The sequence below is a fragment of the Vanellus vanellus genome, assembly GCF_965231255.1.
Source record: "Vanellus vanellus genome assembly, chromosome: 7".
NCBI classification, from domain to species: Eukaryota; Metazoa; Chordata; class Aves; order Charadriiformes; family Charadriidae; genus Vanellus; species Vanellus vanellus.
The window spans coordinates 34,523,612-34,550,757 of NC_138912.1; the positions used below are offsets into that span (position 1 = coordinate 34,523,612).

At 36.8% G+C, this 27,146-nt stretch overlaps 1 protein-coding gene across 1 annotated transcript in view; it reads right to left on the reverse strand.

Moving 5' to 3' along the window:
• RTKN2 (rhotekin 2) overlaps window positions 1–27,146 on the reverse strand; it is a gene marked incomplete at both ends in the record, with an annotated part of 31,225 nt that overhangs the window by 1,165 nt on the left and 2,914 nt on the right. Inside the window, 10 exons of the mRNA XM_082486058.1 lie at window positions 917–1,024; window positions 2,981–3,146; window positions 9,969–10,100; window positions 11,130–11,236; window positions 12,768–12,862; window positions 17,533–17,733; window positions 19,345–19,462; window positions 20,382–20,435; window positions 24,638–24,696; window positions 26,745–26,944. Coding sequence (XP_082342184.1) covers window positions 917–1,024; window positions 2,981–3,146; window positions 9,969–10,100; window positions 11,130–11,236; window positions 12,768–12,862; window positions 17,533–17,733; window positions 19,345–19,462; window positions 20,382–20,435; window positions 24,638–24,696; window positions 26,745–26,944 — 1,240 coding nt within the window. The remainder of the gene's footprint in view (window positions 1–916; window positions 1,025–2,980; window positions 3,147–9,968; window positions 10,101–11,129; window positions 11,237–12,767; window positions 12,863–17,532; window positions 17,734–19,344; window positions 19,463–20,381; window positions 20,436–24,637; window positions 24,697–26,744; window positions 26,945–27,146) is intronic.

The following is a 27,146-nucleotide window of genomic DNA, read 5'->3' on the forward strand; positions in this document are numbered from 1 at the left end:
AAAAATGGTATATTAAGACTGAAACAGAGTTTGTGTTCTGCTCCTCACTGATGTACTTGAGTATCAGTAGAATTATGCTACAGTGTTAGCTTTGTAGAATTTTTATATAGTTGGTTTATTGCCTTTCTGCTCTGCATTCATAGCTTAGATAGGACTCTCCTGACTGTTCAGTGCCCTGATGCACTGTAACGCGATGACCCCATGGCATTTTGAGCATCTTCACAGTTCCAATCTCAAGCAGCAAGTAGTCAGGCATTTATAGTTGTACAGTGTTTCTCAGCCAACGCTGCATCAGATCCATTAAAACAAAGTGTCCTACTTTTTCTAGTCTGTAAATATTATTTCTGTAATGAAACTATTAAAATAATCCTGCTGCATACCATTTTGCTCTGTAAAAAGTAGAAGTCTCAAATACACGCTAGATAGATTTTCCAAGCATTTTTTTCAACATCATTACCAAAGAGCAAACAATTAGGTAGGTTATGTTAGGTAAGCCCTTAAATAGCTTCAAGAACAGTATATTAATTTCATGCAACTAGTTAAAGATTTAAGTTTAAGTTAAAGTTTAAGTTATTAGTTGGCAGACCAGACTATTTTACCTTTACACTTCCTGAGCTTTATACTACTCTTACGATGAATGTTTATTTCTAGTGACAGCTTTTTTGAATGAGTTCAGGGCTCCCCAGTTACAGCCCAGATTGCAGACTTTTTGGCTCAAGGTATAAAAATGTATTCGTTATTTGTGCTACTACAAATTCAGATTTAATATGAACTCCTCGGTATGCAATTATGTTGCTTTCATTGTCTGAATTGCCCTTGAAAAACTCTGTGTTTCAACATCAACACCGGAAACCATCTGAATACAGACAATGTTGTTTCTGTTACCCTGGAACTTGAAAAGACAAATCCCACTTACTCATATCATGGTAGACGGAGGTCGCTTCTTTTGTCAAAAACAAAGGTGGTTTCCGTGGTGACATAATCTCAATTTTCATAAGTTCTTCACAACAATGTTTCCACTGGCCTGAGAGAGAAAAGAGAACAATGATTGAAACTTAATAACTGTAGTTTTTTTCAGGCTGAAGTGTTTAGGTTGTGTTAGGAAACTATCTCCAAAGCAATGCTAAACAGTAAGCATATACCTGTGATTAGCAGGAATGCTCAGGATGCTTTTGTATTTTCAACTCTGTACTCATTCTAACTCTTAAAATGATGGTCATAAGATACTACACCTTTAATTTAGGCATCCCAGCAGTACTGTTATATTATGAAGGTTAAATACCATCATTTGCCTTCAAATCCCCAAAGACAGTATAAATTCATCAGAAAAAAATATTTTAAGGTTAGGGAAGCTTCATGAAGTTATCGGGGACAACCTCCAATATACTGCAAGCTGGATGTTATACAACTATGGTACAATGTTATTGTAAAGGAATGTTCTGTCTTTAATAGAGGATAACTTGCCTTTTATCCGTTAGCAGACAAGGAAACCTCTTTTTCTATTAATAAGATTTTGACCTTAAGGAAAACAAGACACAGTAAAATTACTTTGTTCATACCAATCATTCCAAGTTTTCTGAGCACATTAATTTTAAGAGAATTTTAGAACCAGGGAAGAAAAAAGGCATTTAAATGCCAAGTGACCCATTTTTTTCTGAACCTAAGGAAAACGTCTCAAAAAATCCATGGGTATTCTATCTATAATGAATAAGTAGTTCTTCTTCCCCACTCTACAGCTAATTTAAAGAGGATGCCCTAGTTTTTGCTTGGTGTGTTTCTTTAATTGATAGAGCCTTTTCTCATTGTAAATCAGAGCTAGAAAGGACTAGAAACATGAAATACAATACCTAGTTTCCACAACCTCAATTCACTGATTTTATTGGTGGGGCCTCCGACTAAAGACTGATTTTTTCATTAATTAACCTGGTTCTGTTTTCTGACCTGATAAAAATGACTATCAGGAACCAGCTATACCTTGTCAATGACAGCATAATAACTGACAGTTGTTCTCTACTCTTAATAAACCTGTTAGTCAAACAACTAAAGCAGAGGAAAAAGATGAAGACAAATTAATCTATACAGTTCTTATAATAAATATTCTGTGTTAAACAAGCAACACAGTATACTACTTCAATACTGTTTCACTGTTTTACACCAATAAATGAGTTTCTTCTCTCGTGTAAGAACAGTGTTGTTCCAGAGGTTAGCCAAAGGATCAGGGTATCCATTTATCATCTCATTTATATCATGTTACAAAGCCTCAGGTACAGCTTTAACCAGGTTGAAGCAAGCAGCATGTATTTTTGGACTGGAGCGTGGCATGTATTGACTGGAGCGTGGCTAGGTGAGCGTATTCCCATGAGACAGGGGGTACAAAAACTTTAGAATTACCAACAGAATCAAGTAATCCCTATTGCAACAAATTGCAATTTAATTCATCCATAATACTGCTGAGGAAGGATATCCCACATACATGTGCCTGCTTGCAAGGGCTGGCTGAATCTGCATCCCAGCCAAGGCCCCAGATGAATCCAGCATCCTCACCACTTCCCACTAAGGCTTCCACGCCCAAAGGAGAATCTCACAAAACCAACACAGCACTGGTAGGATGCCCAGGCAGAGGTGGACTCTTCCTGCCACAGTGGAGGAAGAGATGGTGAGAATTTAGCAGTCCTTAAAAAAAAAAAAATTACCTAGAACACTGCTAAAAGAGACCAAGCTCTTTTGAGATTGATGGACATATTCTGCTTCTGGTTTCCTGCAAAAACCCAGACTGAACATCCGGATTTTGGTTTAGTCCAATATTTGCCTTCCAACCGCTTAGACCACCACCCAATATTACCTGAAAGAACATTTTCCTTCTCATTGTTGCAAACAAAGGCTTATGAGGCAATTCCAACTCAAATTGTTCAAAGATCCCTTTGATGTTATGTAGCACCCCACTTGTAGGGCACGCTGCCAGCACTTCCCGCTTACTTACTCAGATCATAAAAGTGCTGCCAGAAAGCCTCCATCCACTTATGAAGGTCGTCCCTACTGTCAGTAGCAAAAAGTTGCGTCACAGCCTCTCCAGACACAGGGTTGATAACAGAGAAGTTATTAGTTCTTCTCTTGGAGTCCTTATCCACAGCTCGAATTCTGGTTTCCTAGGAACGAGAAACTGTGGTAATGAGTCATTGCTGCAGCTCTACACTGGCATCACCTTATGGCCAATGACAGTGTACGGGAGATATCATTTGGCTTCTTACCTAATCCAGATTAATTTCCAATTAAAAAGGAACTTATGTCAAGAACTGCTTATAAAAATATTTTCTCATGAAACTATATAAATAGCGTAAAATATGAAAAATAAGGAAACAGAGCACAATTATTGCAGGTTAGTTCTGAGTTACAGAATGTACGTTCGCTGCTTCCCCTCTCTCTGCCTTCACCAGCTCATCTCACACAGCTCATTCTTCTCCACAGTAGTTTAGTGAATAATCTAAAATAACAGCAAGCAGCTCCTTTTCTCTGAACTCTTCAGCTGGACAACCACATTGTTACAGCTACTATTTAAGTCTCCTCCTGTACTTCTGTGGCCCATTGTTTATGCAATGTATTCGGAACTTGTAATATAAAATAATGTTCATCTTAGTGAACCAGGACATTCGGGGCTAATACTATAGTGACAGGAAGTTTAAAAAGGAACTTAGCTCATCAACATTTAAAGAAGCATTTGTACCAGTTACCCATACAGTTCTGCTAGAACAAATGTCCAGCATGAAAAAACATTTTGCTTTAATATAAAAAATCCTATTTGTCATTTCAAAATAGACATTTTAGTTTTGCCTTAATTAGGAAGAGCTACACAGAAACAATTAAAAATATATACGAGCAGCATATCACAAGTCTGTCAGTTTTCTTCTGCTAATGTTAGAAAGGCTCTCAGGTTACGCAGCAGCACTGTTACAGCCACGGTTTTCCCTTCTGTTCAGGGACATAGTTCAACTGATTTTTATCATCTAGACTAGATCCAGTGGTATTTTCATACTCCCTAGTTTCTTTGTTATGGCATTACTACAGTTAAAAAAAAAAAAGCACTTGCCCTTAACTGAGTAATTTTTTTTTCATGTGTAAAATACTGAAAGATTTTAGTAAAAGTCTGATAACAGAATGGAAAAAATTTCCAGAACACAACTGGTCAACATTTCTGCTCATCACAACATGATGAACAAATTAAAATAATTAACATTACTTTATTTACAAAAGTAAAAGCAGAAACTCTAGGAATATCTTTGCATATACAATTCAACCTGACTGAACAAGAGGTGGTCTATTACAACACTGCTATCAAAAGGATTTTCAGCATATCCAGGAGAGCAGCATAATCCCAAATCTTGGCGGGATGAGTTTCAGCACCGGGAAACCAGCCGGAACCCTCCAGCTGACCAGCCCCAGAGCCCGGCACGACACGAGGCCACCTAATGCACGTAAAGACCACACAGTGCCCTCGTGCCGCACAAAGGTGTCCCCTGGCATGGAGAGTGCCCCAGGTTTTGAAGGAAGCCAACAACCCCAGCCAGGGTTGTGTTTGAACATCTCCTGTCTGGATGGAGAGTGAATCTGACCACAAAGGTGGCCCTAGGGCATTCCTCAAAATACAGTGGGGAAAGATTATCCATGTTCCTTTTTACACAATTCAACCAAATGTCAAACATCTGCTAAAGATGTTAAACATACACCTACAGAAATTAAGTTTACACATGGGATCCCATGGGGATAAGCCTAGTTCTGATACTCAGAAAAACAAGAATTATTCTATAGAACATTCCCAGGATTTTAAATGCATTACTGAAGTAACCATTTGAAATACCAACAGCTGCTTGTAGCATATCTGATGGATATGCTCATTTAAATTCTTCTGTCTAAAAATAGGAGATGAAGTAATTCATCCATAAGTGCTCCATATCCCATTAACTCAGGTAACCATAGATACCAGGAAAAAAATTAAATCAAATAGATTAACATTTGACAGGTAAGAACTTCAAGCATACCATACACACAAGTTTATTAAATGACGTTTGCTGCAGGTTTTATCCCACAACTATGGTATTATTCAAAGGAGATAAATACTCAAGCAACAATCTGATGCTTAAATATTTAAGGAGTGCTACAAGATGCCATTACAGTAATGGGCTGATGAATTTACCAAGCTTGGGTGAATTACACTACATGCCCAGTTTCACTTAAAAAAACCCAACCAAACAAAAACAACAACCAAACCCTCCCCCCCCCCCCCCCCCCCCCAAAAAAAAACAACAAAAGAAAAAACAAACCACAAAGCAACAAAAACAAAGCGTCTTAAGGTACCATGTTATAATAACGCTCAACTTTTTGCAGTCTTATAGACAACTGAACCAATTCTGCTACGGCTATCATAAAGACCAGAATTGTAAAGATCAGAGTAGGAAAACCAGAGCTGAATCTTGAACTCAGATGACTCTCTGGGGGAAGCTGAAGCCAGTTTTACATCCTAAAAGGAAAAGAGGTTTTGGTTTTTTTGGTTTTTTTTTTTTTTTTTTGAAAGTGAGGAAAGGCTAAGAAGGAAAATGTTCAAATTTTTTAATGGAATGTGAAATACAATCCTTCCCCTACACTTTTTCCCCCAAATAAAAAAAAAAAAAAAAAATCTCTTTGCCTGATAATACCTCTCTGGGGAGCTCATCTTTTAAGCTAAAAAGAAAACAAAAACAAGAAAGAAAAAGAGAGAGAGAGAGAACTTTTTTATTGCTGAGGTGCAACACTTTCTTGCTAAGCCAATCCCGACACACTGTGGATCACTGATTCTAAAGATCATTTTAAGACATCAGAACAAATTACAGTTCTTGAGAAAAATATTGAATAACCTAGGATCCAGTTCTAAGCTCCAGATCCACTTTCTATTTTAACATTAAACAAACCAAACGACACATAACAAACTTCCTTCATATTTTTAGTACCAAAAAATAAATGAAGAAATAACAATATAACATTGGAAACAATATATAATCTGTTCATGTGTTGGTTTCTGCTGTAATGTTAATAATTTCCATGGGGCCTGTTTTAAGCAAGCAGGTTAAATTTAAAATTACGGCTTTCAAACACCTTAATGCACAAGACCAAATTCACTAGACCAGCTACAAATATTTCCTCCTTTCATCTTCATTGTTTTGTCAACTTGTATTAACATAACATCCTTGTGGCCACTGGATGGTAAGTGTAATGTGCAAGTATGATATGAAAAAGCAGCGTTAGGATTTCTATGGCATTTTAGCTATCTCTGGTGCAATGCAGCAGCTAAAAACCAGAGGAAGGAGATGGCATTATATGACTAGCCAGCATTCTGTGGAGCACCAGGGAGCCATAAAGCACAATTTCCAAACCACTCAATTTGAGCATGACTGTTATAAGGTCCACCATGTGGGATCTGGGTATTATATCTGCTTCCCCTGCCTGCATCCACAATCTCTTCCAAGCAATTGAAGGACTAAAATAGCAATGTGATGCGAGATACCAGACATTTGGAGGCACTTAACTAGTCTGTGCCTTTCCAAAATATTTTCACATGTATGAAGGCTTGTCTAAGCCAACCAGTGGGACAAAGTCCTCACTACAGAGAACACAGATATTTTCAGGGCTGCTCTCGTTTCAGCACTGCTGGAGTTTCCTAATGCACACAGAATATTGCTATAGTCCTGGCTCCTTCACGTGGTCATGAACTCATATCGATATCCTCCTGCTCCAGCCAGAGGTTGAACTCTCTAGTTCCCTAGAAATACTGCATGGCTCCCTTGAAGTTATGCTGCTGTAGCCATTGCTACATTTTCCAACAAATTTCTCTACCTGACCTAGCAAAGAACAGATGTTCCAACAAGAACTGTCATTCCAGGTAACAGACAGCAGAAATGCCAGCTTGATTTTGTCCTTTCACTTCTGCTACACTGTTTAGCAACCAGTTAATGAACCCTGAGCCCATGGCTACAAACACTTGTTGTTCGTCATCCTGTTCACCTCAACAACTAGCATGAGCACGGGGATAGCCCAGGGCCTGCTGCACTGCCTGGCACCAGAGCAAAGACTGCACTGGCAAAATAAGCCAGGAAGGAAATCATGGGTCTATGTTAATTTGAAGCTGTGTCCCAGAATTCCTCAAGATTCAGGCATACATGGCACAAAAAAAAAATTTATAATTCTATGACCAGGACACAATAGAATATATTCCAAATACTGAGCAACTAACATAAACTGCTGGCACATGCACCAATTTGCTAAGCTATCAGGTGTTTTATTATTCATATCAAACTAAAGAAAACTTGACAAAAAATTTCCGGAACTGGCCCTTAAGGAATATTTCTTGTTCAAATTGGATTCCAGCAAATTTTCTTTGCTACAGAAAATATCATTTCTCTTTTCCTACTTAGTTGTGCAATATAATATGTTATAATCACATTTAGCTGGAACAATAATAGTAGCACTTGCATAATAGGAACTGTGAACCATTCTTGCTCAACAGCAGTAGCAGTGAAGTCATCTGAAGTTGAAGTAATGACTTTGCTGGTCTTAATGGCTTCTTCAAGTCTCGATTCAAAGGAAATGGGAAATAAGGCTACCAGTGTGAATATTTGCCAGAGAGTTTCTCATAAATCCAGATGATTTTATTACTTTTCAGAAAGTATCTTTCAATTACACGTAAAGGATCAGCTTCACATTACAAATGAAAATGCCACATATGCAACCAGAAGAGATTTTAGTTAGAACATCTCGAGTTGATGTTCAATCTCAACTTTCATTTTGAAATTGCTGTTTCTATAACAACATGTAGCAGACAAGCCCATATGATTAGTTTGCTTTCATTTAATCCGTAAGAGAAATTTTATAACAAAGGAATCAAAAAATATCTGCAGGCATTAAGTTATTTTCAAGAGAAACTGTTTAAGAAGCAAAGTATCCAAATATGTTTTAAACTGCAATTTTTTCTGGTTTTAATTTAAGTTGAAGGATTCACAGTCATATTCTCCAGCAGTCTGACATTTTTGCAAAATGGTATAAGATATTTGATTTATGTACCTTCTACAGGTTACCTATAAGGATACTCTGCAAACATACGGCCAGTCTCCCAGCAAAGGCTCGTTAAGCTGCATTTTAGGTTCTAAGTGTATTGGTAACTTGGAGGAGCAAGATACCTTAGAAGAATATGGTTATTTTAAAAAGAAAAGCAAAACCATGATACAGAGCAAAACAGACACCTCCAAGGAAAGATACGAGATAGCCTGATAGATAACTTTTAAAAATATTACTGTCAGATTTTAGAATATGGATTTAGTCATTCTATAATTTACTAAAGTTTAGCATTTCTTAACTGATACTGTGAACAGATGGAAAACAGAATTATGGTGAAGGCTGACTAGTGCAATTAGAAGTGACTGAAGAGGTAAGCAAGTAAAGCTGCTTAGATATATATCACAATGTAAACATTTATTTAATGTAAATGCATGAACAATTGGAAGAAAAAAATGGCTTTGTTAATAGATACAGCACTAGCAGAACAGCATTTTTAATTAAGGAATCAATTTAAATCTTAGCACATTAAAAAAATAAGTCCTAACACAAACAGGTCACATTGTTGTATCTAGTTTAAGTGTTCGGTTTATATACAAAGTCTCACTGTAGGTGAGAATGCAGTCATGTTTCCAGAAACTTTAAAGCCACCAAAAGCTGATATCGCTGTTGTAAGAAGCAGTTCTTTATTACTCTACACATTCCCAATCATAGCCTAGCCCCTTTCTTGTACCATAAAAGCATTTGTGTAGCCATGTAGTGAACTGCCTAAGAGAATTTATTAAAGGGAACCACAGTTAAAGTCAACCCTCCTCCTGACCCCAAAATGAGCTAATTTTAACCCACATCAGTTCCCTTGTCCAATTCATCAGTCAGCTGCCCTAATGCCTGCCCTGGCATGAACCAGCACAGCAGCCTGGACAAGTAACTGGATGGGAGGAATGCTTCTTTCAGAATCAGTGTTGGCATCAAGTGCTCACAGTAGTACAGCAGCTGAATCCAGATCGACCTGTGCTCACCACAGTTTCCAAATGTGTCTATTTACTTCTATAAGATGAATCCAGCTATGTCAATTGCAAGTAACATTAATATCACATACGGATAGGCAGAGGCATTTAACTTTTGATGACTGCATCAAAAACAGTTTTTGAAAGCATCTGTTCACTCTAATGCTCACCATTCTAGAAGGTCCTTTCAATAACATTCCAAAATTGAACACTTAAATATTACTTCAGATTAAATATGTAATGTTTCTTTAGCCAAATAGTAAGTAACATTTTAACTTTACGTTTTAAACTTAGCCTTTCCAATCAAGGTATGAAAAGCAGCAATAATGTCATACCAGAGAACAGAACTTCCAAAGTTATTGTGCCCTGTACAAAACCAGTATTAAGAAAAGCAGCTTATTTTAAGGCACTAACATATTTTAAACAATTTTCCAGCTCTCCTTCTAATTAAGACTGTGGCCAAATAACACACAAAAACAAAACAGCTTTTGTTAAAATTCCACCTTGCTGAGGACAAAAGTCTACCACAACATTGCTAAGGGACCATAAGCAATACTTTTCCAAGGGCTGTCTTATGAAACTGTCATATAACAAGTTATCACTTTTCCTAAAGAAAAAACATCCTCCTTTTTACCTCTACGTTAACCAGTCTAACGCAATAGAAGGAACTTGCAACGACAGCTAAGAAATGTAATGTCTTTGTTAAAAAATTCAGCGACTGCAAATTTCACTGAAGCATATCCCACCCACATGCTACCTATAAAGCATTCTGCACACCAGCAGCTTAGAGCCCAAACGACTGTGGGTATGTTTTAAAATAAAAACAGCCTCCCCCAAAATAAACAAAAAACCCAAACCAAAAAAAGACCATACAACTAATTTTACCTTGTTGATGGAAACTGTCAATGCTGGCTCCAGTTTAGCCTCAATTTCTTCTGGAGAGTAATAACAAAAGAGCTTGCCACCTCTTAGTACACAATACAGCCTCCTCCAGCTAGTTAGACTTCCTATAATTTGCTAGAGGGAAGAAATAGTCAGAAATCACCAAAAATAAACTACAAATTAAGAACATATTATAAGGTATACACAGATCAGCCCTGTGTGATCAAAACTTAGCCACGCTCAATCCTTTCCTAAAACAAAGACTTTCTGCTGCAGAACATTTCAGTCACTGATTTTTGAAATGTTAGCAATACTTTAAATGTCTTTTGGTGTTTCAAGTTTTTGCAGATTTATTGCCGTGTGACACTAACAATACAGAATCTGCTGGTTCACACAGAATGAAATCCAGAACTGGTTCTACTATAAGCAAGAAACCACATTTATTATCTACAGCAATTACACAATAAGATAAATAAAGAGTATCTCACTATGGAAGTACACAGTACATTCAACAAAATGTCAAAGACAGACAGTTGCCTAGAATTTCCACTTTCTCAAACCAATTTTCTTAACAGCTTTCATAAAGGCATTACAGTTTCACAACCAGTTTAAAGCCTGTAATTCAGCGCACCTGACAAATGACCCAGCCCCTCTGTCCCTCTGCTATCACCTTCTCATTTGCCTAGTTGTGCAATGAACCAAAATAGAGAAGTAAACTGAGTTCACATGAATCATTTTTGAAGGGATGAGTTTCAATATGGTTCGGTTCACCAGTCAGATTCACCACGCTGTGATATGAACTCTTGTGCTCGCATGAGAGGCATGTACAAGGATGAGTGTCACAGGATTATTAGGACTGCTGCCATCAAGTACCAGCCTAAACCAATTCTGAAACAAGAACTATACTTGATCTTTATGTAACAGCCTAAATAATTTTATTGATAAGCACACCAAGGAAATGAGTATTTCTTTATGCTTAGCCATTGAAGATACTGTTTGTAACCGCAGCTGTGAGGTAGAATTTTCCCCTTGCTCTAGGTAGAACAGGTGAAAAACAACAGTTCAAGAAACCACTTCAGGTAAAAGCAATTTTTTTTTTTTCACAATTGACTTAGTGACAGCTATTAACAGAAGAGGATGTAAACACAAGCAAAGTCTTTTTACCTGCTGATTAAGAAATCCTGCCATCATATCCCTAGCCATGCAGGAAGGCTGAGCAACTAAACGGCAACACATGTTTCCATACAGGGGGAGCCAAAAAGAGGATTCCTCTGGGGGAAAAGACCAGGCAAAAGGACAAACACTTAGTTCTGAACATTTGCCATAAATATATAGTTTATTTTTCTACATCCATTTTTACATTAAAGATAATGAATGTAAAGAAGCATTTTTTTATAATTAAAAGAGATTTCATCCTGTAGGATTAGACTAAAACTGATTTTTAGTCGTAAGTTTTAATTAAAAAAAAAAAAAGAGAATTTCCAAAAGAATTTCAAGTAAAAATGGAGATATTGTTCTGCAAGAACAAGTTGTTCTTACATAAAAGAGAGCTCTAAATCTCATTTCACAGCTAAAAACATTTTTAAAGATAAGTACACTGGCCGTCTCATCTAGGCCATTTTAGTAGGATCCATAAGCCCATTCCATCATGGCACACAGCTATGTTTACATAAGAGCACTTTGCTTCAGATGGGTTTATTAAGGCTGAGAATCTGTATCGACTTCTATCTTCAGTACTAGAAGAGCGTTTAGGATTCCAAGGAGTTTCTAATGCAATATCCCTCCTCACTCAGCTCTCTCTTCTATAATTAGAAACAGGTAATACAACGTTCCATTGACATGACTGTGTCTTTGGTCATGTTTTAGAAATGCTTGTAATGAACCAAAATATCCAGGTATGTCATTTCTCACCAGACCAAGTTATGTAAATTTATGACAGAAAAAGGAATTTCAAGAAAAAAAAAGAATATAAAGTACTAATCAGGAAAGGCTTACAAATATCAAAGACACTAAAAATTCTTCATCCAACCCTTCAAGAAACAAATGTCCCAGAATTCTTCAAATCTCTACTTATACAGAATTAATGAAGTGTAAAGAATGAAATTCTCTTTGAGGTCAAGTTTACCCAAGTAAAAGATAAAGTTCCCAGAAGCTGCAGTGAAATGCAGTGAAAGTCCCATGTCCTAAGTTAACAGTCAGAGGGTGGCTTATGGGGAGGGACTATCCTTTCGCAAAATAATGGACAAAGTACCAAAACCTGAGCTCCTGCTACTTAAAATATTGCAGCATAATCACAGTCGCTGTGTTAACATCTAGGTGTACTGCTGCCAACTTGTGCTGTCCCAGAGCTGAAGTACAGTGACCAGCTCAAATTGCAAGAGCACACGCTAATGTCCTGTGTTAAATCTGGGCCTGAAATAACCTAGCTGAACCGAAGCCATTATTCTACTTTCCTTCTGACTACAGAGAAAAAAAGCCAATCTTCATTCTGATACCCTTTCTTGGTTGTGAGGAAAGGGAAATAATTTGTATATAGCTGCAACTCACATAAGGCTGAGATGCAAATAACAAGAAATTCCCAAAAGAATTAAATTTTCATCTGGACTTGAAATTTTACTCAACTTATAGTTTATTCAGCTGTGTATAGATGCCTGTTTTAGAGCCGTTAAATATTTTATTAAAGTTGTTCTATATTAAGTATCAAGAAAAATAATCTCTTTAAGCTCCTTTAGTTTACAAGAGAGAGAAATGCAAAATGTTACTGGTTTTTTATTTCCTTAAATTGGTACCATATGTACTTACCATTTCCTGTAATGGTAAGGTTGTGGGTCCTGAAATTGTCCTCAGCACTCTCCAGCCCCAAAGTGGTATATGCTAGCAAACTGTACTTTGCTCCACTAAATGTGAAAGAAAATGCACATTTGAGATATTTTTGCTCCAGGTTGCTCAGGCAGTAATTAAAAGGAGCCTAGACATGACTGAGATAACACATCTTGGTGCAAAGGAAGGCGAAGGTGTGAGGCAGCACCTGACAGTGACCACAGATTGCCAGCCCCAACTCTTCCCACAGAACTACCGTATCTCTGGTTTTCCTTGTAAATCAACGCTGTCCCACAGTCTGTTCATCTGCTTCCTATATCCTTATCTCCTGCCTCCACCCTGTGCGTACCTCCAGTTCCCTCCCACCCCACACCTTCCAGGCCAACACTGTGAGTTCCCATCAGGTGGCTCTTTCCATAGCAACCTCTCTTGAAAGTGCCAGCCAGGGTGGCCACAGCCTACAAGCTTGGGTCACGCTTACTTGCTGAGCCAGTGGCTGCCAAACCCAGGCATAAAGGCTGTGCTATCCAACCTCTCTACACCCTGAGGATACTAAAAGCATCTTCTCTGGTCAGACACCAAGTAACTTTTAATAGTTTTACAGCTTTTATTCCAAGGCCTAAATCAACACGATTCAGTAATAGCTTCAAAAATTGCTATAGTTAATAGAAGAACCGATGACATAAACTTTATCTGAAAAAACAGGTTAAAAATTAAAAGGCTTTATACGGCTACTCCATGCTGCTCTGCTCTTCTGCTTTGCCTGTGTAGGCTATACTTTATGAAACAGTTGTTTATATATGTATTTTTTAATAGTATCTACTATTTTGATTCTTCACATTCAGAAATCTGTGCAGAAATCCTACAGTCAGTTTTGTAGCATAAAGGACTCTTTCCCTTATTGTGCTTACAGGTTTCAGAATGTTTTATCTTTGTTTTGGATTTTGCCTAGGGGAAGAAAAAAAAAAAAATATCACATTTGCAATTCAGCACAGTGCATGTGGAATGCAATTCTCAGAATAAACTAGTATAAATTTGGTACTTTTAACCTTTTCCCCCAAATACTCTTCAGACCAAGTAACAGATTTACAGTCCAGCAATGCAGTAAGAATTCCACCTGGCTAATGGCAGTTTAAACAAAGTTCACAAGAACACAATCTCCTCAAAAATCACTAACTACTCTCCCTAACAGGATCTAACAGAAGATCCTTAAAGTATCTTCAGTACAGCATAGGATAGCTTAGTGGTGTAACAGGTAAGACGACACTACTGAAACTAACATCACAAAGATAGTTTTCTATCATAATATTTTTCAAGTGTTATTTTTCCTAATAGCACAGCGGGAACATATGGTTTTAAAATAGTCGGCTCTGCAGAGGAACAAGGCAGATGCCTACCTAGCCCTAACCCTAATGAAAGAGCAGGAAGAAAAGTAGCAAGTTAGCAGGGAGGTCTGTTACACATCTATCTCAAGGGAATAAAGAGAAAATTAAATATGGTATAACATTCTGGGTGAGAAACCACTGCTGTGAAACATTTCAAGGGGGCACTCTGAGTAAAAACTCATCAGCATTTGTATACGTTCCCTGCTAGATTGTTCCCTATAAAAAGATTCTCCACTGATTACGTTTTGCCATGCAGTTGAGCAATACATTACCATTCTATTTAAACGGTAGCAAAAAGTTCAGTTTCTTCTTATAGATAAAACTTCTGTGATGACTTTAAACTTACTTTTTTTCTAAAGCATGACTAATTACCACAACACCCTTGCCAAAAAAAATAGCTACTTCACTTTTAAAATATGCTTCACAGTAGCATTTTCGTTCTAAAATAAATCATTCCTTTCAGCCAGCTGCAATATAATTTAGAAATTTTTTATCTACAAATATTTTTCAAATTTAACTGGCTAATCAGGATTGTTGACTACGTTTTGCCTCTACATTTCACAGTATTAGCTAACTGCTTTAAATGGCAGTTTCTTTGTATAACAAAGAATAATCTGTCTGCTGCATCTCATCCAGTACTTTGCATATCTATAGTATTTTTCCATGTAATAACTTTCTTTAAAAAAAAAAAAAAATCAGCTCATCTCCACAACATGCCTGTGGCAAAGACTGCTTGTTAAATCTGTTTACTGATCAAAAGACAGAGGCACCAGAGTTGCCACACAGACACTGGCGTGGGGAAGATGTAATTCTATCACCTTTTCGATCGATGCATATTAATTAATACATCTCCGATTCCAGAATCTGTTCCTGAATATTAATGTTAGAAATTCCAGTCTTGGCTCACTCATCCAGATACGTAGTGGAGGATTTGTGAGTCAAAAAAAATGAAATCTAATATGCTCATATTTCAATCACATCTTAAATAACAGAAGGTAAAAACAAATATAACCTTCAGGTACTAAAAAGAACTCAACTGTAAAAGTGAGGCCATTAGATCAGACTATGTACTTCTAGCCAAACAACACTGTGAATTTGCCAATTCAAACATAAGACACCAAAGCTGTGCCTCCAGCCCAGTGGAGGACAATACATAAAAGGCAATAACAAGCCATGTGTAGGCCAGTTCTGCAAGTGAATAAACATGCACTTCAGGGAGTCTCTCCAACGATTTATCTAAAGAGCAACCTAGTTACTCTGGAATTAAATAGTATAACTGCACTAAACGTTTTCCTTCTATGACAAATGTAAAAAGAAAAAAAAAATTAGGCTAGAATAGAAAAATTAAGGAGGCAAAATACTGTATAGAAATGAAAAGAGATAATTAAGAGTAGAGAGAACATCAGCATAACTGAAGTTAACCAGCCTTAGCAACCATTCAAAAGCCCTTTGTCACTAAGTTTTTGCAAGAAGTTACAAGGCTGACAGTTTCCTCACTAACCAGGGGGATTTCTAGACCAAGAAGTTTGACACAGAGGGATCACAGAGTTTTCGGAAAACAGAGAACTTCACCCATGTATGCTCTGAAAAGAAAAAGGCCTGTACAAATGAAATCTACAGAGAAAAGATGTTCACATAATACAGAAAGTTCCCTTTTTTGTTACAGTTTAATTTCACCTGCTGGACTGGTAAAACTCTCTGGGAATTCTTGAAAGATCTCTTGTAGTCTTGCAATCTCTTTCCCTTTATAAGGGCTACATACCAAGGTCTTACTAATATAAATTCTAAGGGGACCCTATAAAAAAAGAATTGATAAGTTATTTTCTGCCTATAATAACCCACTTCTTTCCAAGAATCTTTTTTCATCACCTAGCAAAGCCATCATTGTTCGTTTAACTGTTAAGAAAGTAACAGTCACTCTGAGATAATTATTTACAGTAGAAACAATAAAATTCAAGACGGAGCAAAGCAAAATACAATTACAATTGTGAAACCAAAAGCAAAACCCAAGGGAGGAGGCAGCCGTTTAGATTGTCTACCGATGCTTCTTCCTTAAATGACAGGCAATCTATATTCAAGTGAGTATGGCCAGCAAATACGCTAGTGGTTACATCTGAAGCAGACTGGATCTAACGATAGTGTGTCATCGCCCAACTGGAGCTTATGGAAAGCAGAGCCACCTGAGATGATGCAGATTCAAAGATACGTTGTCATCAGGCAGAACACACTGGAAAGTTAGTGATAAAACATGCTTTGCTCTGTGGATAAGATCTCTTGGATGTGTGTTCTTGATTGAAACAGTAATATCAGTTCGACAAAGACAGAATATGCTTAAATGTTTCCTTTTAAAATCCAGGCAAATAGACATAAGAAACTAGAATAAGACTACACTCAACACTTGGCAAGAATTAGGCATTGATTCTTTACTATCCAGCTGCCAAAAAAAAAAAAGGAAGTCCTTGAAAAAATTGCTTTCTTAAAAAAAAAAAAAAATAATCAATAGTATTAGTATTTACAATTGAGGTATTTGGCCTGCTTAAATCCCAATGATATCAAAGTAGCTGGGAAACATTAGTAAGCAGTTAGCTTCATTAAAAAAATGCATGGAAGACAAGATAGTTTTTTAAAAGGAAATAGGTAAATTACTGGGAACAGCACTTACTTCTATGAACACTGAAAAACAGTAAGTCATTTTAAAGTGTTCTGTGCTAAAGTCAATTAAGAAAACTCCTGCTAAGCAGCTTGTAACTGCAAAGTGCCTTTGACAGTCCAGAGTTTTACTGAAAAGCCAGCAAGTGGAACAGCCCCCATGTGCACAGCACACACCCTGGGCACAGTCAGCTTCATTAGGGGAGAGGGTGCAAAAGAGGTTTCTCCTGTCTACATACCACACTTTAATTTCACACAACTTGTAACTTTTAGACATGTCTACCTGTCTGCCAACTATGAGCAAAGTCAGCTAGGTGCAAAAATAATATGGGGTAGGGAGTAAATGGGAAAGGGAGAAGGAGAGGTAGATGGACAGAGGGACACAGACTGATCACACAAGCTTGACTTCCTCCAGAGATCAAATGAAAAATACAGTAAAGTTTGCATATAACAGTGGATTTACCAGCTAGCTAGCTGTATAGCAGAAAGATAAAGCCTACTCCTGTGTTTCAAGATCAGAACCAGGCCCCAAGGCTGAGCGACATGGTTGAAATTCACACCTTTCTCATTTCCTATTTAAAATGTAAATTTTTTTCACTCAGGTAAGTACAGAAATAATCACTTTCTCGGCAATTTTCCAAAAGTTTATATTATATTTGGCTTATTTTTATTTTTAAAATTATAAAACCAGAATATCAATATATATGGCTTACTGGATGACCGGGTCAGCAGGCAAAAGGGGTTCAGTGCTGTCTTCTTCCAGTGCAGCTTTGAGTTTCTTCCCTGTAGCTTTGCTGAGGGATGTTTTAAGCTTCTTTGCTAGTTTCTTAGGAGTGTTTGTTACATATAAAGACTCCTCTGTACAGCAACTATACACTTCAACCTTCACCTGGAAATCTGGTGTTGCTTCATCACTGAAGGAGGGGAGGAGAAAGTTTCAGAGCATTTGTTAATAAACTGAGTATGCAGCCAAGGAATGCAGCTGCTACTATATATATTAAATAACACGCATTTCTAATCAAGGGAAGGAATGCCTTAAGATTCAGGAGAAGACATACATTCATATGGAATTAAAGACTAGAGCACACAGCAGTAACAGTGTTGAGGTCATGAGATGGGTGTTATAATTAAACCATAAACAATTGCAAACAGGAAATTCAACGTTTAGGTTAAAAACTGAAAAAAAAAAAAAAAAGAAAAACCATGTTATGGAAATACACAGTCAAGACATTCAAACACACTTAAATCTGCCCTCTACTGTTACGCAGAAATCACATGATTGAAAACCTATCTGTGCCTATGGTCCTAAATCAGATTGAAATGTTTTAAAGATCTTAGTCACACCCCATCCCCTTCGCATTACTGGAAAAAACCTCTCTCACTCAACCAACAAAATTTGTCATTCAGACCTTAACTACCTATGGCTGCATTCTTCTGTCTGCAGCCTATGCTGTCTCTGTTTCCAGCTGTACTGATTCTCATGTTCTCAAGCTTAGTAATCAAATCAGAAACCTAACCTCATCTTTCAGGTACAAATCATGTCATTACACACATGTCCATAATGAAATCATCTCAAAGGCTTTTATAAGCAGTCTTTCTTTATCTCAGGGGATACAAGGCAAGTTAGAGTGCCTTTTCTACTTTTGTTGCAGTATCTTACAGAAAATTATAACAATCAAGTCTCATATCTTTGAAGAAGTGGATTTAAGTCTTTGCCCCCACTCCTAATGTAAACAGGTCTTTAATCTTAAGAGTTTAAAATCTGATTTAAAGATCCGATCTCTCTCAGTTTTCAGGATCTTGTTTTAAAGTTTTCAGTGGTTCTAGCTTTCCGTCAGTCTTCCTCAGGAGACTAAATCTAAATTGCTAATATAAAAAATAAAGGGGGGGGGGGGAGTTAAGTACCTGTCAGGACTCTCTTAAAAATTAAAAAGCAACAAAAAAGTACATGAGAACATCTTTCTACTCTTTTCCAGGTTACCTTTAAAGATAAGTGAATAATTTCCTGTCTAATATTCTTCAACTACAAGGACTGTGGCTGTAGCACATGCTCATATAGGTGTAACAGAACATGAGGTGTGGAAACAAAGGTCAGGTTTTAAGAGAACTGTGACTTAGGGGAACATCAAAGGAGACCATAGCCTGCTGTACAGAATAATACTTCAAACACTGGATGCAATGTTCATGCCTATACTTTTATAATGCTTTCAGGTTTTAGTAAGTATTTAACTGTGTCCTTGAGGTACAAGTTTGTTTATCTCTTTATATAAAGAAAAATGCTTCAGTATGGCAAAAATGAAAAGTAGCACAGTTCAAGCAGCACACCTACAACCAGCATCATTATGTACACAAAAGAACCTTCCAGAGGTGGGGATCCACCATCCACTGAAATTAACAGGACCTCTGATTCCTTTGCCCACAGAAAAAATTAGTGGGCTTCAGCCATTCTTACTCATAATCATATCCACTTTCAAAAGAAAACAGCGATATTTGTACTTCATTCAATACAAATAAATTATACTTACAATATGGTTACATTTTCAAAACAGATATCTGTTATTGCTTTATCCACAATAGCCACCTCTGTATCAAAAACCTCAGCTCCCATTCTGAACAAACAAAAAACTGCATAGCGCTGTGATTCTGGAGAGAGCCAAAGAAATGTTTTATTAGCCTTGTTAAACATCACAATACTAAATGCTTCCAGTAAACAAACGTAGAAGAAATGGTAATTTGGACCTCTAAAGAATTGCCCTCAAATTTTTCCCATCATAAATTTTATCTCATAGGATTTTATAATTGAAGTATCAAATCTGCAGTTTAGGCAGAACAACATTTGCAGAGGGAAAAAGGCCTACCTCTGCTCAACTATTTTTTTTTTCTCCTGATAATTACTGGTAGCTGGTGCTAGCAACTTCATAAATGTTAGTAAAAATGCAATTTTGTTTAATAAAACTGATTTGAAGCAAAAAACCCAAACATTTGATCCAAACCCTGTATCATTTTATGAATGTACTACATAGGATTAGACTATTTTGCCATGCTTAGCCCCTCTGACCCTATTGAAAATCAAAGTGAAATCAATGCCAGGTGACAGCTGGAACAGATTTAGGGTTAATCTCCATGACACAGCAAAATGCATGTACTTGAAGACTATCCAATAATACACTCAACACCAACAGACAACTTTCATTTAAATTTCTCACTGGAAACAACCTCCAACATACTCTCGCAAGTGTAGACAAGACATAGAACATGTTTAATCAGAAGTTGCTCGGCTATCCATTTAATAACAACACTTTTCTGTTGCTTCCTCTGGAATTTACCCTCAGAAGGGCTTTTTAGAAACTAGGGTTTAAACATACAGAACCACAGGACTTTGAATTAACCCAACTTGCTACAACCAACAACTTCAAGTTAAGAGCAACTAAATAATAGAGTAAAATTCAGACCTACTGAAAGGTCAAAGGAGGAGTTGAAATGAGCATGGACTTCCCCATCCAGCTTAAATTTACAGGCATAAGAAATTGCTTATCACAGTAGTTCATTACATCTTACATACTTTCTTTATGGCTGAAGTGATCAGAGTCTTTCCACATTAATGGTATTCGGATATCTAAAGGGAAAAAAAAAAAGGTAGGGAAATTAAGTTATAGTCAATACTGCAGATTTGTGATCAAAACAAATTACAAGAAGTTTCTTGTTTCTTTTCCTGATGTTCTGGAGGTAACAGGACCTTCTACCCAAAGAACAGTTTAACTATTTCAATTTCATTATCCATGTCAAAAGAAAATTCATCAATTAGTTCAACTTGAAGTGTCATTTTCTTTTAGAAATTATGCTAGGATAAAGAATATTTTAAATGTTATTTGAAAGTACCTGAAATAACATTTCAGAGCAGTTGTTTAACATAGCTCTGAGAGGTATTGTCAGAACTCAGAGCTTCTGAGCCTATTATTATGCACAGATGTAAACTGAAGCCCTGCTTGCCCTGTGCTGGAAATCACTCGTAAAACTGCAAGAAGGAAAACATCCTGTTTCAATGGAAAGACTGGGATACTTATACTGCAAACACTTAAGTCTTGTTTTGCTAACTACAGAGAAAGTATCACTTGTAATCACATTCCCAGTTAGAATTGTCTTAGTTGACATAAAAAGAGTTTAGAAAGCTTTTTTTTTTTTAACTCAGAAATATCCTTTTACTTCAGAACCATAGTAGAGGCAATTACAAAACCACAATTTTAAGTCATGCCGGTCATTTTACTATTAGGAAAGTATTTTCTTCCACAAATTTTCCAATTTATCTACTCAATACAACACGGTACTGAGTGGCATTTTCCTCCAGTTTTGAGGACTCAGGTTTAGACATAATGTTTCTTATTAGTCCCTTCTTAAAAGGCAAATGCAGTGGGGGTATAAGTCCAAAGTTGATTTCTTAAGTACACCACAGTGTTGTTTAAAAGTATATGCAATATATTAAGTGACACATGATGGCAGCAGTGAACAGCAGTAGCCCAATTGTCTTTTGATAAAAACCTTCAATATTGTTATAAAGGAGCATTGCTGACTCCAGTGTTGACCTTCATACGAGGCTGATGGAAAAATCCACATATAGTACAGTAAGATGTAATAGAGTACCGGTACTTTGGCAACAGATTGTCAGGTATTCCTACAGGGTTTTACTCACAAAACTTCTTGTTAAGCGAAACTGCGTATAGTCACTCTATTTCAGAAGTTATATTAAATGAATATTTTAAATTTAAATTAATTTTTATTATATTATGGGACATCTTATTAACCATGCTATTTCAATTTTGAAACTTGCACATTCATATATTTTTAATTGTTCATTAAACTAATGAATTTTCAACAGTGAACTGCCACTATACAGCTTTAGACAGCCAGTTTCCTAAAAATCAATATGTCACTGCATTCTGAAACCGCCTTTCACTTCTAAAGATGCATTTGCATAGTAAGCATTTCTAAAAATAGGAGTTTTTTAAATAAGAAAACAGAAGTAGCTTCATTAAAACAGTTACAGAAGTCTCCCTCAAACTTTAAACATGTATTTATCTCTGTCAGAGACAAAGCACAGAATTTTCTTTCCTAAAAGACAAAGGTCTTAAATTTACATAAATATGTGAAAATAGTTAACAATGAAAGCCTTTTGCATCTTCAGTCATAGCAAACTCCGAATGACAATTTTAACATGCTCAGTAAGTCTTGTTAACAATTAGAGTACTAAAGATTACTTCTGTATGCCACTTTCAATATCATGCTAGCTGAAAAATGTACACCTTAGGCAGAAAATGATCAGGATATAGATAGTCAATCGCTTGAACAAGTTTAACATGATACTTGTAAATCAGTTTTCAATTCATTCTTGGATTGAAAGAGCTGCCACTTATCAAAAACAAAGATCGGTTTTTGCAGACCTTAATTGCAGTTACCATTAGCTGTAAATCCGTGTGGATTCAAATTGGATACATTCAAGCACTACAATTAATCAGATTTAAAGCCAATGATTCCTTTATAAAATTACTTTAAATTATGATTATGCTTTTTGATCAACATGTCATGTATTGTCTTCTGACAAAATAATTGATTGATAAGAAAACATAAATTACATAATTTATTCACACACGTGGGGGATAAATAAGTAAAAATAATAGAAGTGCGAAAATCTGTGGATTACAGAATGCACTCCCCACACAGTATCTGACATACAGTTGCTTTCTGTAGGAGTACATTCCTCAGTACTCCTGCATAGCTGTTCCTGAACTTTTGGTGTTGGCCACATGATCACACTCTTTTTTTGGTAATAGTCTAAGCTTCTAGCATGTACTAACCATATGATATGCTAATATATTTATAAGTGGATGGATTATTTTCCCCTAAAAAATCCATTCTATATCTTCAATTCTTAAATTACATGCCCTGATACCTTACATGGACTACCACTCAATCCTCATTTCCAGCCGCTCCCAGACAATTCAGTCACGACATCTCCCGATTCATGCTGTTTATATTCACAACTGCATTCTCAACAAGGCAGGCACATGCACACACACGTGTGCCTTCCAAACATGCAGGGCAATTCCAGTGGCAAATCCAATGAAGGTCGGCATACAAGAGAAAAGAAATGCAGCAAATGCAGCATACCCAATTTGCTACACAAGGATTGGGAAAGACAGGGAAAGAAGGACGATACAGATGTGAACATACAGCAGCTGCGGAAACAGACAGGACCTGATTTGGCATGCTACAGGGACACAGGCTAATGGTTCAGAGGACAATGCAAAGAGGAACCAGGGAGGCATGTATTAATGACATCTCAGGATCTCCCAATCATGGATCTTGCCAAGAGGCTCCTGCCCTTGCCAAGCACGAACAAGCCTGTCCCCACAATTGCTTCTCATGTACCCCAACTCTCTGCTTCTCAGGCACACACAGTGGAAAATAAGGCGTTAGTAACAGGTGATCTATAGAAAGCACCAATCTCTCAGCAGAAGTCAAGAAGAACATTTAGGCTTTCCTGCTGTAAACTGGACCCGGCTAGGCATCCTGACATGAGTAGCTGAAGAGAGGTGAGGCATGGCAGCATCCCAGCACTCACAGACTTGAGTTCACACTGAGGTACTTGATGTCTTTCTTTTCTTCGCCTCAATCTGTGCCATACTTCTGAGGATCATAACCTCCAGTTTGAGAACCACTATGTTAGTAACAGGACAGAATCATTAACAGGTGGCACGTAATAGGAAGTGGTGTATTTCACCCTTCTATTCTCTTGTCCCATCAAAGGAAACTAGCTAAACGTTTCATATCCTAAACAAATTTTTCATACTAAAAATAGAGTCCTTACACAATTCTGATTTTCTAAAGATAACAAAAGCTTTTTATATGATCCTAAAGTCTTCACTGCAGATGACTCTATAAACCCAAAGAAAGGTGTAACCACAGCACAGACAGGCAAACAGATGCTTTCATCCAACTACCATAAGGAGGAAAGACAGATACACATTCTGCAAACAGCTGTGCTGGCAGAAAACATTACTGAACCATGTGCTCATCACTCTTCTACTAGAAGTTACCCTGCTTAAAGATATGTCAAAATATGCAGAATTAAACAGCCTAAGTAGTGAGCCCTTCTACATTAAAATTAAAATAATGAAACAGGTCAAGGAGCACAAACAGATCTGTTAGCAAAGGTAGCAGAACAGCCACAATGAACAACTATAGGAATGCTGAATGTAGTAATGTCCTCTATTGGCACAGGCAAACAAAATGATAAATTCATAGTGCTGAAGTTTGAGAACAGGCTAGGAAATAGCATACCACTGGAAAACACTGTTAAATATTCTTCTTACTTGTTTGCACTGAAGACATACCACCACACCTTTGCTGTAGTAATGTAACCTGCATTAATTAAATAATATTTGCATACTAGTTATAATTCTGTCCTCAATTTATTAGACATACCTGTATGATCACATCAAAGTGTGTCTTTGTGGGGTGAAAAAAAAAAAGTTATCAGCACATTTACACTTATTTTGCTGTGAAATGTATTCAGTGTTTAGTGACAAACAGAAAAAAAAAGTATTTCCCACTGTGAAAATCCCTGAAAGTAACATGGAAATACTAGGTAGGATCCTCAAAAGCCTGTGTGTGACTTAAAAGCACAAGTCCACTTGAAGCACAAGCGGATTTATGCCCCTGAACCACCTACGCACTTTAAAAATACCATCTTGTTTGTATAATTTGTATTACAATTTACTGTCCAGCCAATTAGCTCCTATAATTGACTACCCAGCCACTTACCTGTTATAGCAACCTTTGCTCTGCATGCCACCCGGTCTTTTGAACTATTTTCTGAAGACCTGCCAAAAAGTAGAAAAGAAAAACAAGGTTTGAGATCTGTGCATTTAGACTTCTAAAACTCAACCCTTTATGCATTAAAAAGCGTTAGGGTTTTCATATTACAGCTCATTTCAAACACTTTTCTTTAAAGTTAAATTTGGTATCTCTGGTTTAAGATATGAGTCATTAGATTCTTGAGGATAATCTGGAAGGAAGGTACACCATCAATTTTCTTAATTCCCTAGAAGATTTTACTCCAAAGCTTATTTAACCTGGATATTAAAAGACAAGTAGATTCATCTTCCTTGTCTTTTCCTGCTCCAACACAATGAAATACATTATCAACTTTTCCCCTTCTGTACACATCAATGAATAAACAACTTAATTTATCAGCTCTATTTGTGGTTAGAGAATTGCCACCTCCTCTATTAATAGAGACCAATTACAAAGTGTTGCATTGTTAATACTGTGATTTTTACATGCAGGCAGTTTGCTAAGTAGTCAGAGTGTAGATCTCAAAGTCAACCTTAAATTGAATCAAAACAGTCTGTAGATAATGAATAACAATACAGTGCCCTCCTTATACCTGCCACTGTTCCTAACTCCTAACCAAATGAGGTGAAATGAAAATTTCTAGCTGCTGATTTCCAGAAGCAGTTATAATATCTTCAGATTACAGACCCACGTAACAAGAAACAGGGACAAAATTCACTTGAAAACCCTAGAATTTTCTCTCTCAGCCATCATCATCTCATCCGAATTAAGCTTAAACCAAATTCCAGTCTTGAACAAATACTGAAAAAAGAACTGCAAAAAGCACTACCAGCTATCAAAGATACGGTCTAAATGGTAGAGAAATAACTCCATAGCATGCATTTCTTCTAATGAGCTCCACTGACAACTCAAAGGACTCCTTAAGACAGAACTCTGAGCAATGCATGACAGACACAAATCAAGTAAACAATAAAGTTGACTATAACTATTAAGAAAACAATGCAGCTGTTCAGATTTATCTCCAAGTATCCCTGCCCTGTTCTGGACATGTGCCATGACTATTCTGCGGTCACTGACATCAAAGACCGGGAGCTGAGTAAATCAGCATATATACACACTTGATATTATTCCATCGCTAAAAACATAAATAAAAGATGAATCACTATAAAGGTCTTCATCTTGGCAGGAAAAAGCAATACAACTGCAATAATTACAGAATACCACAAGTTCTAAGTGCTGGTTTGCAAAATCAGCATTCACAATAATAGTTGATATAGTCAGAAAATGCAGTTCTTTCCTTCAATAAATTTCTCCTATGGGACCACATTTCTGAAAGCAAAAAGTAGCACGGCTGTTCTGAACTGGAGCTCAGCATGTACTCGAAGAGTTTCTGTGATAAAATGAAATATAATATTTCATTCCAGTAATAACCTGAGAGCAACAGTGTCTCTGCACCACGATTCTCAACATTGCACTCAAAATATATTCTGTTAGGCAAAAAAATATAACATTATTCAAATAAACCACGAATACTTTAGCTCATTTGAGAGTTATAACGTGAGGCTATTTTCAACTAAACTTGTTTTTCTTCATAGGTATTTATTACTTTGTTGTAGTTAACAGAAGTGGCCAGCAGAGGGTACCAATTAACCATGATGATTCCATCATTAAAGGGACCTTAATAACAGTAGGAAGAATGAAAAGTAGAAATAGGTGTGTTCTGACTTAGATACTTTTGGTTTGTTTCTTCCGACTTGGCTTGGTACCTTTTTATATGCTAAAGGTAATTAAGAAAATATGTCTATTATGTTACCCGATATTCAGATGCTGAACTATAGTTCAATGTCAATAATAACATCTACCCATAAAAATATGACTTGTATTTAACTTTCTAAAGCAAAAAGAAGATACTGGAATGGTCTTACAAAGTAATGTTTTAAGGCAGTAATCTATGTTTGTATGGGGGATGATAGAAGGAAGGGTTTAAATCCACTTTCCTAGACAGGCTGCTAAGAATTCACGTAAGCAAAAGCCTGCTTCATGATGCTCCATTTGAATTTGAGCTGTTACTCACCGTTCTTCGGTCCTGCATGAGATTGGCTCTTCTTTTTTATTCTGTAGCTCTGTCCTGTATGCAAGTATACGAGCATTGCAAACCATCAGGTTTTTAACAGCTTGTAAGAGTTGGTCTTTTTGTGTGCTCACTGCAAGTAGTTTACAGATGCCTTCTCGCATGCGGATTTCAAAGTTAATCTTCTCTTGGATGTCGCATTCCTAGATACACACACAAAAAAAAACACCACCAACAAAGGACTAAACAAAAACCCAACTAACAATATCCTGAATTTTTAACAAGCTCTACTTATTTCAAAGTTGGGATAGAAAACCCTAGATTTTCATAGAATCATAGAATGGTTTAGGTTGGAAGGGACCCTGAAGATCATCTAGTTCCAACCCCCTGCCACGGGCAGGGACA